The 11,983-nt window shown below is 39.5% G+C and overlaps 1 protein-coding gene across 6 annotated transcripts in view; it reads left to right on the forward strand.

The window, feature by feature from the left end:
* Positions 1–11,983, forward strand: part of arhgap5 (Rho GTPase activating protein 5) — a 53,874-nt gene that overhangs the window by 29,876 nt on the left and 12,015 nt on the right. For all 6 annotated transcript variants that reach the window (XM_044167628.1, XM_044167632.1, XM_044167629.1 and 3 more), the window contains exon 4: positions 8,534–8,611. In XM_044167628.1, the coding sequence (XP_044023563.1) occupies positions 8,534–8,611 (78 nt within the window). The remainder of the gene's footprint in view (positions 1–8,533; positions 8,612–11,983) is intronic.

The following is an 11,983-nucleotide window of genomic DNA, read 5'->3' on the forward strand; positions in this document are numbered from 1 at the left end:
CAGTGTGTGTGGTTTGGTATATTGTGACACAGTGGTAAGTATTATTATTATTATTATTATTGAAGTTTTGTTTTATTTGTTTTTTAAACACGAGAACAAGGTGGTGGACCAAAATAGGATTTGTTCATTTCTTTATTCTTGTATTTACTCACCTCATGAGAAGTTCATGCAACAACTCAGTCGTGTTTAGGCGTCTTTGCAATTGAAAAGCAAAAATCTAATTACTTTGACTAAGATTCCAAATTTTGTGGAAGCAGTAAATCGTGACAAATGATCAAATATCAATGTGTTGTTATTTATTAAAACAAATACATGTGTAGCAGATTATTTGCCACAAACCCAAGCTGCTCTGTTTTTGCTAGTTTCAGGTAGACAAGATGTAAATGAGACATTTACACAAGAAAGATCCTGCCCTATATCAGCCACACAGCCGTCTGCCTTCAGCGCCTCTCTTTCTTTTTCTTTTGTCTTTTCAGCAATAACATTTATGCTGCCTGACTTAAATACTGGTGTTATAATTTCCTCACAGCTGAGCTGCGTTTCGAATCATCACAAAACAGGTCCTATGAGATAATGCGCTGTGTAGGTCGTTTCTTCCATTGTTTCTTCTATTTGTGATACAGGACTATAGAAATAAAATTGACGTGATTTGACTTGAATAGTTTTTGTTCTTGGTCTGTTAATAATATCTTTAAATAGCAATTTGAAAGCTTCCTGTTGTGACATTTGATCCAGTATTTGGTCTTGCATTTAGTGTTGATTAATTGTTAACTTGATTCATTTTCATTATAGTCATTTTAGTAATTTTGTATCAACTAAATATTACATTTTCAGATTATTTCCCTTGAGATTTGTAAAAAAAAAAATTTTTTTGGAGCGTTTCTAGTAAACATGCACCGATCCAACTTTTTCTCTCCCAATTCCAGTTCCTCACTTTTGAATATCAGCCAATACTGAGTTCTGGTCCGATACCAGTGCTCACTTTTTCCCAAATTCAAAATCTGTATAGCACACTGTGTGGAGCTCATTGGAATTTAAATACGAAAGTAAAGTAAATACGTGTTGTTGTTTTTTTTTGTCAGACTTAAAGCCAGGTGCTTACCAGATGACATGCTTATTTTTGCATCATGTAAGGGGCAATCGAGTGATTTAGTATTGCACTTCATAAAGTTTAAAGGGGATTCAGAAGAGGCAGATTATAAAAGAAGGGTTAAAATTGATGCACCAGAGGCCAAGATATCAAAAACACTGCATCCTTCAATTCTCACAGTGGTGCAACCCAATGCAATCACTTTTCTAGACCCTCCCTGCCAGATTAGGCCCGACTTTTAAATCCCAGGCTCACACGCAGTTTCTAACGCAGGCGTGCTGTTAGGATTTTGTAGTCTCAGAGCCAAGATAACCCTGATGATATGACTCCGATTATTTTCTCAGACTTGGCAGAGCTCCTCCACAGATACAGAAGACGTTATACAGCTGTTCTCGCATCCTGATCTTGATGTGTGTAATGCGTCTCTGATGTCCTGAGGGTTGCTTGGTATTTCCATTGGTGGTCTTATAGACTGAGTGTTTGAGCTGGTGTGCCTCTGAAATTACAGTACAGTAACATGAGATGTCATCTGGCGAAGCTTCCTCTGTAGCTTACTTCCCTCTTTAGCCGTGTTTTTAGGTTTTTGTGACAACACCACTGCAGAGGAACTGCTGTCGGCCTCTGAGAGCAGTTTAGAGAACCAGACACACCGTTTTCATTTAGTACAGACACAAACCAAAACTGTACATTTGATGAAATTGTGATTTGTGCAGTGGCGAACTCCCTAATGTAAAGATCTCGGTCTGAAAGCAGACTGCAGCTGTGGGTCTGTTGTCTGCTGAGACTGTGTGTGTGTGTGTGTGTGTGGGTATGGATCTCGTTACCCAAGGTGCCCAGATATTAAATCATACTCGCGCACACACACACACACTCCCCTTCTAGCCTTTGTATTGATTTATATTGACCCATGGTTGTGTGGAGGGCCGGTCATTAAATTAACACACCAACGGAGAAACTGATGACTCCACCAGACCACAACTCTGTGTGTGTGTGTGTGTGTGTGTGTGTGTGTGTGAGGAAAAAAAGACAAAGAAAGTGCTCACCTTAGGTCATTAGTTGCTGCACTCTACGCGCACACACACACACACACACACACACACACACACACACACACACACTCTCTGGAGGAGAGTATCGGCAGCACAATGACTTCCAGACCCGAAAGCTCAGCTCATTTCTCAGCCTGAAGATTGTGGGAAAGGCTGTGTTTAGTCTCCTCCGGGAAAACAAGCGCTTTTACCTTCACATTCATCTTCCTTATAGGAGTGAGTGCATGTTAGCATGTCATATCCCATTTATAATGAGCGGGATAAGACCTTAATGTCCTGGATATGTGAAACTGGAGCGTGCGGGCAGGGATCTGCTGATATGAAGCGGAAGCAGCAGATCCTACTGTCGGGTTTAACCAACACTGGTTAGTGTGTGTGTGTGTGTGTGTGTTTCTGTGGGTTCAGGATGAACAAACTTAACACAGCAGTAACAAACACAGAACACCAGACTGTTGCCATATGTACAGGCAGATTTTAAAAAATCTGTACCCTTTGGTTTATTTAAATCCAGATCCAAAACCTCATCCAGGATAAAGCTTATGTTCAGAATATTAAACGGACAGTTCGGTCAAAAGTCAATAAACACAATTGTTTCACCTGTGACCCTGAGCACCATCTGTCAGCAGCCCAATTTGCAGACAGTATATATTGACTATAAGGCTGGGTATAGCTTGCATCCCTGAGTTTTGGTTCCATGACCTTTTTCCATATGAAAATGTGGGTAATGTAAACATGTTTTAACCCTTTTCTCTACCAAAACAATGTTTTTTTCCGTCTCTCAGTGCTTTCTGACTTCCCTACCCTGTCAGCTCCAAGCCCACTTCTTCACAGTGAAGACGTGAAGAAATCCTTAAAAACCCCTCACAAATATATTGTTTCATTTAAAAAAATTTTTTTTTCCTGAAACAGCTGCTCGCTGTAGTAACAGGAGGAAATAGTGCTTTTTTTGGGGACTATTTTCAGCGGCGGATTAATCCACATGTGGTGCTGTAGTGAGTGTTTGGGGCAGCAGGACGGTGTGTGTGGGACTGAATCAGATTGAACTACAGTGTGTGTGTTCGTGGTGATGAAGGAACATGTCACCCAGTGCAACAGTGCGGCTTATTGATGTGTTTTAACAGTTTTTGGACAACAATGGAGCTCTGTGGCACAAAGGAAGAAGATGTATCAGGCTTTGTATTGGCGGGATCCATTCATTGTTGGTTTGGGTCTTTTCATGGGATTTGTTGACAATAAGAAAAATATAGAAAATTGCTTTTCCTTTAAATAAAGAACTAGTTAAGACTTTCCTAAATTTATATAAGGAAATATCTGAACAATGAATAAAAAGTGTAAGAATTCGATGCCATTTATTGATACTTGAGAGTGTTTGATACTCAGTGCTAAGAAGTAAGATCTTCGATACCCAACCCCAAATGACACAATAGAAAATACAGCACAAAACATCAAAGACTCAGCACCATGTAACTACACAGTGTGGACTAACAAAATACAATGGCAGGTTAACATGTGATGTATTGAATAAAACAGCGTTGACTTGATAATTCTTAGATCTTGTTGTAAATGGTTTCCTGTTCCTGTGTGGAAGTAGACAGTCTGTGGCTGTTCTGAAAATAATTCGCAGTTGTACTGTTCACAACACCAGCGTGTAAACACAGAGACTGTTTACGTGTTCAGCTGCTTTATCTTTAATCTGATTATCTCAGTACTGTCGAGCCTGTCATGTCAACACCTTAAAGTCATTATCTTAATGGGAATAACATGTTTAACATTTGTGCCCAGTTTGTCTATTTATAAGGAAGAGTGAACACGGTCAAGGGTCACCATACACACTGATGCAGATGTAGGTCTGACAGAAACGGCACAGTTCCGCTTTTATTTTTCAAATCTCTTTGAATGAATCCCTAAACAACAGCAGAGGCTTTTTTTTTTGTGTGTGTGTGTTTGGATCTTTTCCTCAGGGCAGGAACAGTGTTTGCAGTTATGTCACTGTATGTGTTGAACAATGTAGGAGTTACTTATTTTTTATTTTTTTTATAGAAAGTAGTCAGACATTTTTATGCATCTTTGTTCCACTATTGAACACATCAACTTTGTGTTGGAACGTTTAATCTACAGGTCAGAAAATATTGTTGTTGATTTTGCGGCACCGAAAAATAAACTTCATGATCACGAGAAACACCCGATCACATTGTTTGTTAAAATAGTCAATAAAAATAATCAATATAATCATCATTTATTTTGATCACAGTAATGCAGGATTATCATCATCCACATCATAAAGTTTTATAAAGCTTTTATCTGCAGGTAGAGCTTGAAATTGCTCGATGAAACAGGCCTCAAACTGAGGAGTTGCACCATTTATCAATTTGTCAGTGATGACTTTCGAAAGGGGGTGAAAGAGTGTGTGTCCCTGCCTGGTAAAATAAGAATTAAATATAGCAGATGATTGACTTTCACTTATTGAACTGTCTTCCTGTCCCCTCCCACAGCAGATGGTTGTCACGGAAATAAAATAACTTAGGCAACTGTCCAATGGGCAGAGAGGCAGGTAGAGGGAGAGGCTTTGAGATAAGATAGAAACAGAGAGAGAGAATGATGAGAGGAACTGTGATACAGTAAATGTGTGTGTGCATCAGGACATTAGATCATATCACAGCAGGACGAGTCTTATCAGATCCCCACATGCAAACATGAGCTCCACTGTTAACTTCCTTCCCCTCAGGTCCGCTGTGTGTGTGTGTGTGTGTGTGTGTGTGTGTGTGTGTGTGTGTGTGTGTGTGTGTGTGTGTTACATCCTGTTGAGAATCAGATGTCCTCACAAGGACAGAGAGATGTACAGGGTTGGTGACATTTTGTCGTAGGAGGGGTCATTTTGAGGTCAGAGGTGAATGAGTGATGCTGCATTCAGGACACATGGAAGAACAGTAAAAATGAACTGCCTGTGTGAAGTAACTTTTACCTCATCAGCTGGTAAACACTACAGGAAATAGGATTCAGTTGAAAAATAAACAGAAATGGTTTGTTTACGATAGTTATCAGCTGATTTTTATAGATCAACTTGTGCTTTTCCAATAAAAAGAACATGGCTTCATTAATGTGATGTATTTCCCATTGAGTCAGGTCAGCCAGGGGTCGATCTTAAGCTTTAAACAATGGGCTGCTAGTTATGGAGAAAAGGGTAATTTGATTTGATAGAACAGATAGAAGTATGCATTTCACACAGTTTCAGTTACACACTTTCTCCCACTAGTGCAGTGTGACATCACCACTGGAAATGAGCTGTTTTCCAAGAAGTAGGAATTTGGCACGAGGTTAAAGGGCCCATTGCATTAGAATAATTCTTACAACATTGAACTGTTTTCATCTAATGCTTCAGAATAGTTCATTAGATTAGAGATTACACTTTATTCTCAGGTTCATATGCTACATATTCAGGGTAGTCGCAGTGTATTTCATTTGATATTGATACACACAGGTTCATACTGCCTTACAAAATATCTAATAATAGATGGTAACTGACATCTTTATTGTGAATTTATGGAAATTCAAATGAAAAGACAGTGAAGGTATAATATTTGTCATTAGGCCTGTCACGATAATGACTTCATCGACTTATCGAGGTCAGCATAAATTATCGAGGTTATTGTATAATATTGCCCGCTGTGTTTGCATGCGTGTTTATTGAGAATGTCACCAACATTTTAGCCAACATGATGCCAGAATAAACAGCAGGGTCATTTCTGGTCGCGCTGCTTCTGTCCTCTTGTCGTCGTAAATTTTATTTCTAATAATAGTATAAATGGAAATGTTTGTCTAAACTTACTAAATACTACAGAAAAAAACTGCCCAGCTCATATTTCAGTATGAGCCATTTTCAGCTCATTGTGTGATCCTAACCATTAAAATTCCACTTCAGGAATCAGCTTCTGGCTGGATGCTTTTGTGGTTTGTGGTCGACGTCTAAATGTTCAGTTTTCTGCGAAACATGAAACTCTGAAGCGTCATTTCCAAGTTAATGTATGCTAAGTGTGAAGAAACAGATCGGGAACAAACAGAGTTTAAGTTACATGACCGTGACTCAGAGGCCTGAAATGAGTCTGAACATTTGAACAAGGCGTTGCTCCGCCATGTAATTTATCTGATGTCATTGTGTCATCAGGCTGAAGGTCAAAGCTTTGGGTTAACTGTGGAGATGCAAGTCGGACCTCACAAATATAGTAAACATATTGAATATATAACAACTGAACATATTTAAGGCTTTCCACCCACTTTGTTTTTTGAGCTTATTTATTCTGCTGACTCTGTGAGGCACTGCCAGAGCGTGCACACACACACACACACACACACACACACACACACACACACACACACACGTACATACACAAATTGGGTCGAGTGGGTTGCTGATTAGACTGAGGTAATTTAGCAAAAACGCTGCCTTCCTCAGTTTTCTGCTAACTTAAGAGCTAAGACAAAGTGTTCTGTTACACACCTGAGTCAACACACACACATACATACATGTTCAAAAACACACGCACACAGGCACAGATAAACACCCAAATGCCAATGAACACACACACACACACACACACACTCACACAGTTGCTCTCACTTGACACGATTTACTTGAATCCATTAAAGCAGAATTTACACTATACTGTCTCTGCTTAACTGCCTCTGCAGGGACACAACACACACACACACACACACACACACACACACACACACACACAGAGGCATGTATACTGCAGCGTGGATGACCTTGCAGCAGTGACAGAGCAGAACTACAACCTGTATGGATTTTGTGTGTGTGTGTGTTCATCCCTGCAGTCAGAGCACACATTTAAGCCCTAATTAAGACACTCTGTCTCCATATGTGCTGGTCTGAGATCAGCTGCCAGGTGCCAGCTGGCTGTGATATTTATGGTCGGAGACACTAACAAAAGCTGCTCTCAGACCAGCTGAAGGCTCGAACACAAAATAACTAACTTGTTTATTAACTTTTTATCTGTCATCGTTGTTGCGTTTCTGTGGATATTAATGGCCTCAAAAGGAGGAATCTTTGGTGACCACACGCGCTGGAGAAACTTTTATGTCGTTGAGGTAAAGCACTGCTATGTTTTGGACCAGATTCCAGTGTCATTTATGTCATCGTATTTGGTAGACCTGCCAAAAAGAATTTAATTCAATAATTTAAAACTGAAAACAGCAAAATGCACCTGAGCGCTTAAACGGACAAAATAATGAGCAAATGTCAAAAACAGATTAAAGCAAAGACAGAAAAGGTGTAGGCTGAGGCTTAGAGAGCTTAACCTGACTCACGATACAAAATTTACAACATTTTTTAACAGAGTCCAGACATATTACCACATAGAAAAAAATAAGAATAAATATTTATGGCTTCAGCAAACAAAAAGGCAATTACTCATCAGTGGTTACAGACAAATCCAGTTCAAATTCCATGAAAATGAATTAAGACAAGATATAAAAGCAACACATGGCAATAATAATAAAAAGGAATACAACAAGATAAACAGAGGAATACAAATGACAGTGCAGTTACGGTACAGTGAGAGAGACGAAGAGCTCCAACTTGAACTTAATAAAATGCAGTCACACGCTTGCAATCATCAAAAGAGAGATGAGATAGGATGGAAAGACTGACTTTAATACTAAGATTATGAAATATGTAATATATTCATTTGAATAATGACAGTGGCAGCTGGTTTTCCTCCATCTTTACCTTCTCACTTAACTACCTTCTCTTTTTTCTGCTGTATGCTTTACCTTTCATGGATAATTAAAAGCTTATAATTTAGAGCTGCATAAAGATTCGCTCTCTACTTTTCTCTACTATTGAATGATTGTGATGTCGATGGCAACGGTGCTGTTCCTTTTGATCAATAACTCGACCCAGGGCCTGAGCCTTAGAAAAGTAAGCATGTTTTAGTATAATTTATGTTAATTTATGTATTCATGTTTTCATCAGCTGGCGGCCGGGTCCAATGCTCCTCAACCTTTCCGCTGTGACACTCAAAATACACTGATCCCAAAGCAAGTTTTAATCATCCTTTGACAGGTTGCAACTGCACTGGAAACCAGAAATTATCAAGAATCTATTGACAAAAAGGCAAAATTAGTCATGATAAACAGTGCTGTTAAAGCCCAGCAAGAGAAACCTCTGAGAAACGTGTGGAATTTATGGCATGAAAGTTTTAAGCCTTAATTCAAAAAATCTCAGTATGTGGTTACAGAAAGCCACATTAGCTGAAAACAATTACACTGCTCCTGTTGGCCCATCTGTTTAAATTCAGCACTTAACTCTCTCTTTTTGTGTAACGCTGCTTATATTCCACATGAACTGAACTGAAGGTTGTTTTGTTTTTTGCAGGTCTGACGACAGAAGGCCTGTATCGTGTCAGTGGGAACAAGACGGACCAGGACAACATCCAGAAACAGTTTGATCAAGGTAAAACTCTCAAACACACACCTGCACTGATACACAACCTCATAAATACATATTCAGCTACCTAAAAACCTGAAGAAGGAGCACATGTGTAAGTGGTGTTTCAAAGCACAGAGGCCGGTGGTTCTCATTATTTTCACAGATCGTGATTCTAAATTATTTTCCCATGAATGTTTAAGAACTCAGGAGTTCCTTGGAAAACATGTTACCAATCGAGCAGCGTTTGTGTGATGTGTGCAATAAATTTCGAGCCTCAGAGAAAACTGATTCCAAATCTGACCACGCAGCAGAAGTGCTTAAAGAGAAACACATGCAGTCGAACCTGCACATGGGGGCTGGTGAGCTGCCAAGATGGCTGTTAGAATAAATAAAGTCACCACAGGCAGAAATCACTAGCACACGGTCAGAAGTGTCAGTCATTTTACAGCCAGGCGGTGAAATATGGAGACTGGACTGAGACGAGGTGGTTTGTTTTTTCAGTCTCTCATTCATTATTGATTACATTATTTCCCCCTTTTGTCTTTTATTCTAGTAAATCACTTTGTGTCATCATGGTTCAAATAAATAGGCGTCTCAGTCAACTTGTGAATAGCCTAAACATAAAGAGACTTTCTCCAAACTGAGAGACCGTTACCTTTATATAATAATGGTATGCTTTAAATAATAGTTGGGATCCTAAAGGAAAAATATACCTTTCTTATTATTTTGCATATAACAACAAATGATACACCACCTTCTCAGTGTCCTAAATCAGTCAGAGTGGAACATGCAGACGTCCTGCGCACACTGCTGGAATCAGTTCAACTTGTTTTTTACAGTGATAGCAGATTCTTGAATGTCGGTTAAAGATAATAATCCATAAATCCATTTAGAAACCAAATTAAAAAGAGCTCCTTATAACTATCTTTCCCAGTAATCATCATGTTTAGAGGTGTAATCCAGTGATAACTGTGTTTACATGCAGGGTTACAAACAGGAACTGCCAGTGCTAATGCATCACGACTTTTCATGGTGCATATTTGACAAAATCTAAAGAAATAAAGGTTAATAAATACTGTGCTCATGATAAAAGCCAGAGCTAACTCACAGACTCCATTAGAGTCCCTGTTTCCACCCAGACCTTGATTGGAAATCTAGAGGCAAAACTCAAAACATGCGTTTCCCGAAAGGAAAATAAGTAGAAGTGACAAATATCTATTTATTTTTTTGACAGAAGTAAGGTGCAAAATGTTCCTTCAACATCGGTCTTATATCCCTGGAATACTGACACACATTTGTGATGTGTTGAAAACATGTGGTCATGCATGCAAAGATGTGAATGCAACTATACAAAGTTTTTTCAGACTTTGCATAGCCTTTCGAAGCGACTCATCCGCATAACACTTGTAGCATAAAGAACAAGTTTAATGTGGGAACAACACGTTTTGGCTTGTGGCCTTCATAACAGTCATCATAAAACACATTGCAAAGAACATTTATATAAATATGAAAATATTTGATTTAAGGTGTGACTTGGTGTGACTCTGTTATATGCCTGTAAATAAAGGGAGTGAAAACTGAGAAAAGGCTGCCAGGGTTTAATCGACTAACCCTTAACAAAAAAAAAAAAAAACACCTGCTGATGATGTAATTTGTGTTTCTGGCTCCATTCAGCCATTTGGTGTATTTTACTTTTACTTTGTAAAATTTTATTATAATACATGCCTGATAAATCGTGCCAGAAAACAGCTGCAGAGTTGCTGTTCTTTAGGTCGACTCTACATGTGCAGCCATCATGTAAACCTGCTATTCTCAGACATCTTAAGTTAACTCTTGAGTTATTCCCTGTAAGTTAGCCCCTCATGACTTGCCGTAGGCGCCTTTGTCAGGTTGTATATTTCTGTTTAGACTCTGCACATGCGTCCTATGGTCCTTCTCGCTGCAGCTCGATCATATCTGTGTGTGAAAAGCACCATTACAGCCAATTAGCTCCTCTGTCAGTAAGAGGGGATGGTCGGCTGCTGGCTACCGGTTACTTCCACCAAATAAGCTGGATATATTTTTATGGAAATAGCTGAAGATTTAAATGAATTGGGGAGCAGTTACAGTGACTTTCATTTGGGATTCAGAGGTCACTGTGGTTCAGCCTCATTAACAGTTTGGGCTGAAGCAGCATTTGCTCATTGTTCATTAATACACTTCATTAAACAACAGCTTCTCCTCCTCTTTCCTCTTCTTCTCGTCCGTCCTTCCTCCTCTTTAATTCTTTCTCCTCCTCTTTATGTGTCCTTTTTAATATCTTCTTTCTTTCCACATTTTGTCTCCTTGCTTCTCTGTCCCTTCCCTCCTTTTCTGTCCTCCTTTTTATTTACCCATGCATTTCCTGTTGTTTATATCTCTTTCCTCACTGCCTCCCCTCCTATCTTTTTATTTCCTTGAGAGTATTTCTGGTGAGCTCAGTGTGTGTGTGTGTGTGTGTTGGCAGTCTTTCAGATTCAGTGTGACAGCTGTCGTGTTACCTCAGGGCCCTGTCCTCTTTTCTCCTCCCTCTTTGTCCTCCTTCCCGTCGTCATTTGCCCGTTGCAGTGTGTCAAAACAGGAAGTGATATATATTTATTTATTCGTCCCGTTTCTCTGGTGATTTTTTTTTTTTCCTTCCTTTTATAAGCCATCATTTCAGAGTATTTTTTTACTCGAGGTTAATGAGAAAGCTGACACCAGTTTGACCCGACCTGCTGTTTTTTTCTGTGTGAATAAGGCTACAACTTTGTTTTTCCAAACAGAAAAGACAACTTAAACTGAAGTGATGGAGCTGGAGCTTCCCTCCTCTCTCGACAGGAATAACAAAGCAGAAAAATGGCTGTTTTGAAATGGACGTGTATTCTGTTCCAGCCCTTCTGCTCCATCAGAGAAACACTCAGGCCTCTGTGCCTGCAGACAGACTGATGATAACCTCTGTTGGCTGTGATCAGAGAGGAGCTCTGTTCTCCTGCTCAGACACAAAGCTCAGCTGTGAGCCTCGCTGCTGCAACACAACTACTCACAAGCTCTTTGATATCCTCTCAAACTGAAGCATTGACCCAAGAAAATCCTGTTTGACTCATATATGATTATGGGACCCAGGTCTGAAACTCTGCTCCTCAAGTTTAACATGGTCCTAAAAGGGCTTGGCTTCAGTGTACGAAGGTGAACACTGGGTAGTCTACGCAGGTTTTGGTCTTTGGACTGTCACCCAAAGGGGGCTCGGTTGCACCTCATGAAGACATTTTCTATAAAGCACTGCTGTTGTGCCGTTTGACGATCACATTGACTATCAACAATAAAATAGACTATCTTTAATGGCTGATGCTCCGGCCCATTTTTAGATGATTTATTTATTTATTGGACCGTGGGACA

Source organism: Siniperca chuatsi, linkage group LG15 (assembly GCF_020085105.1).
Source record: "Siniperca chuatsi isolate FFG_IHB_CAS linkage group LG15, ASM2008510v1, whole genome shotgun sequence".
NCBI classification, from domain to species: Eukaryota; Metazoa; Chordata; class Actinopteri; order Centrarchiformes; family Sinipercidae; genus Siniperca; species Siniperca chuatsi.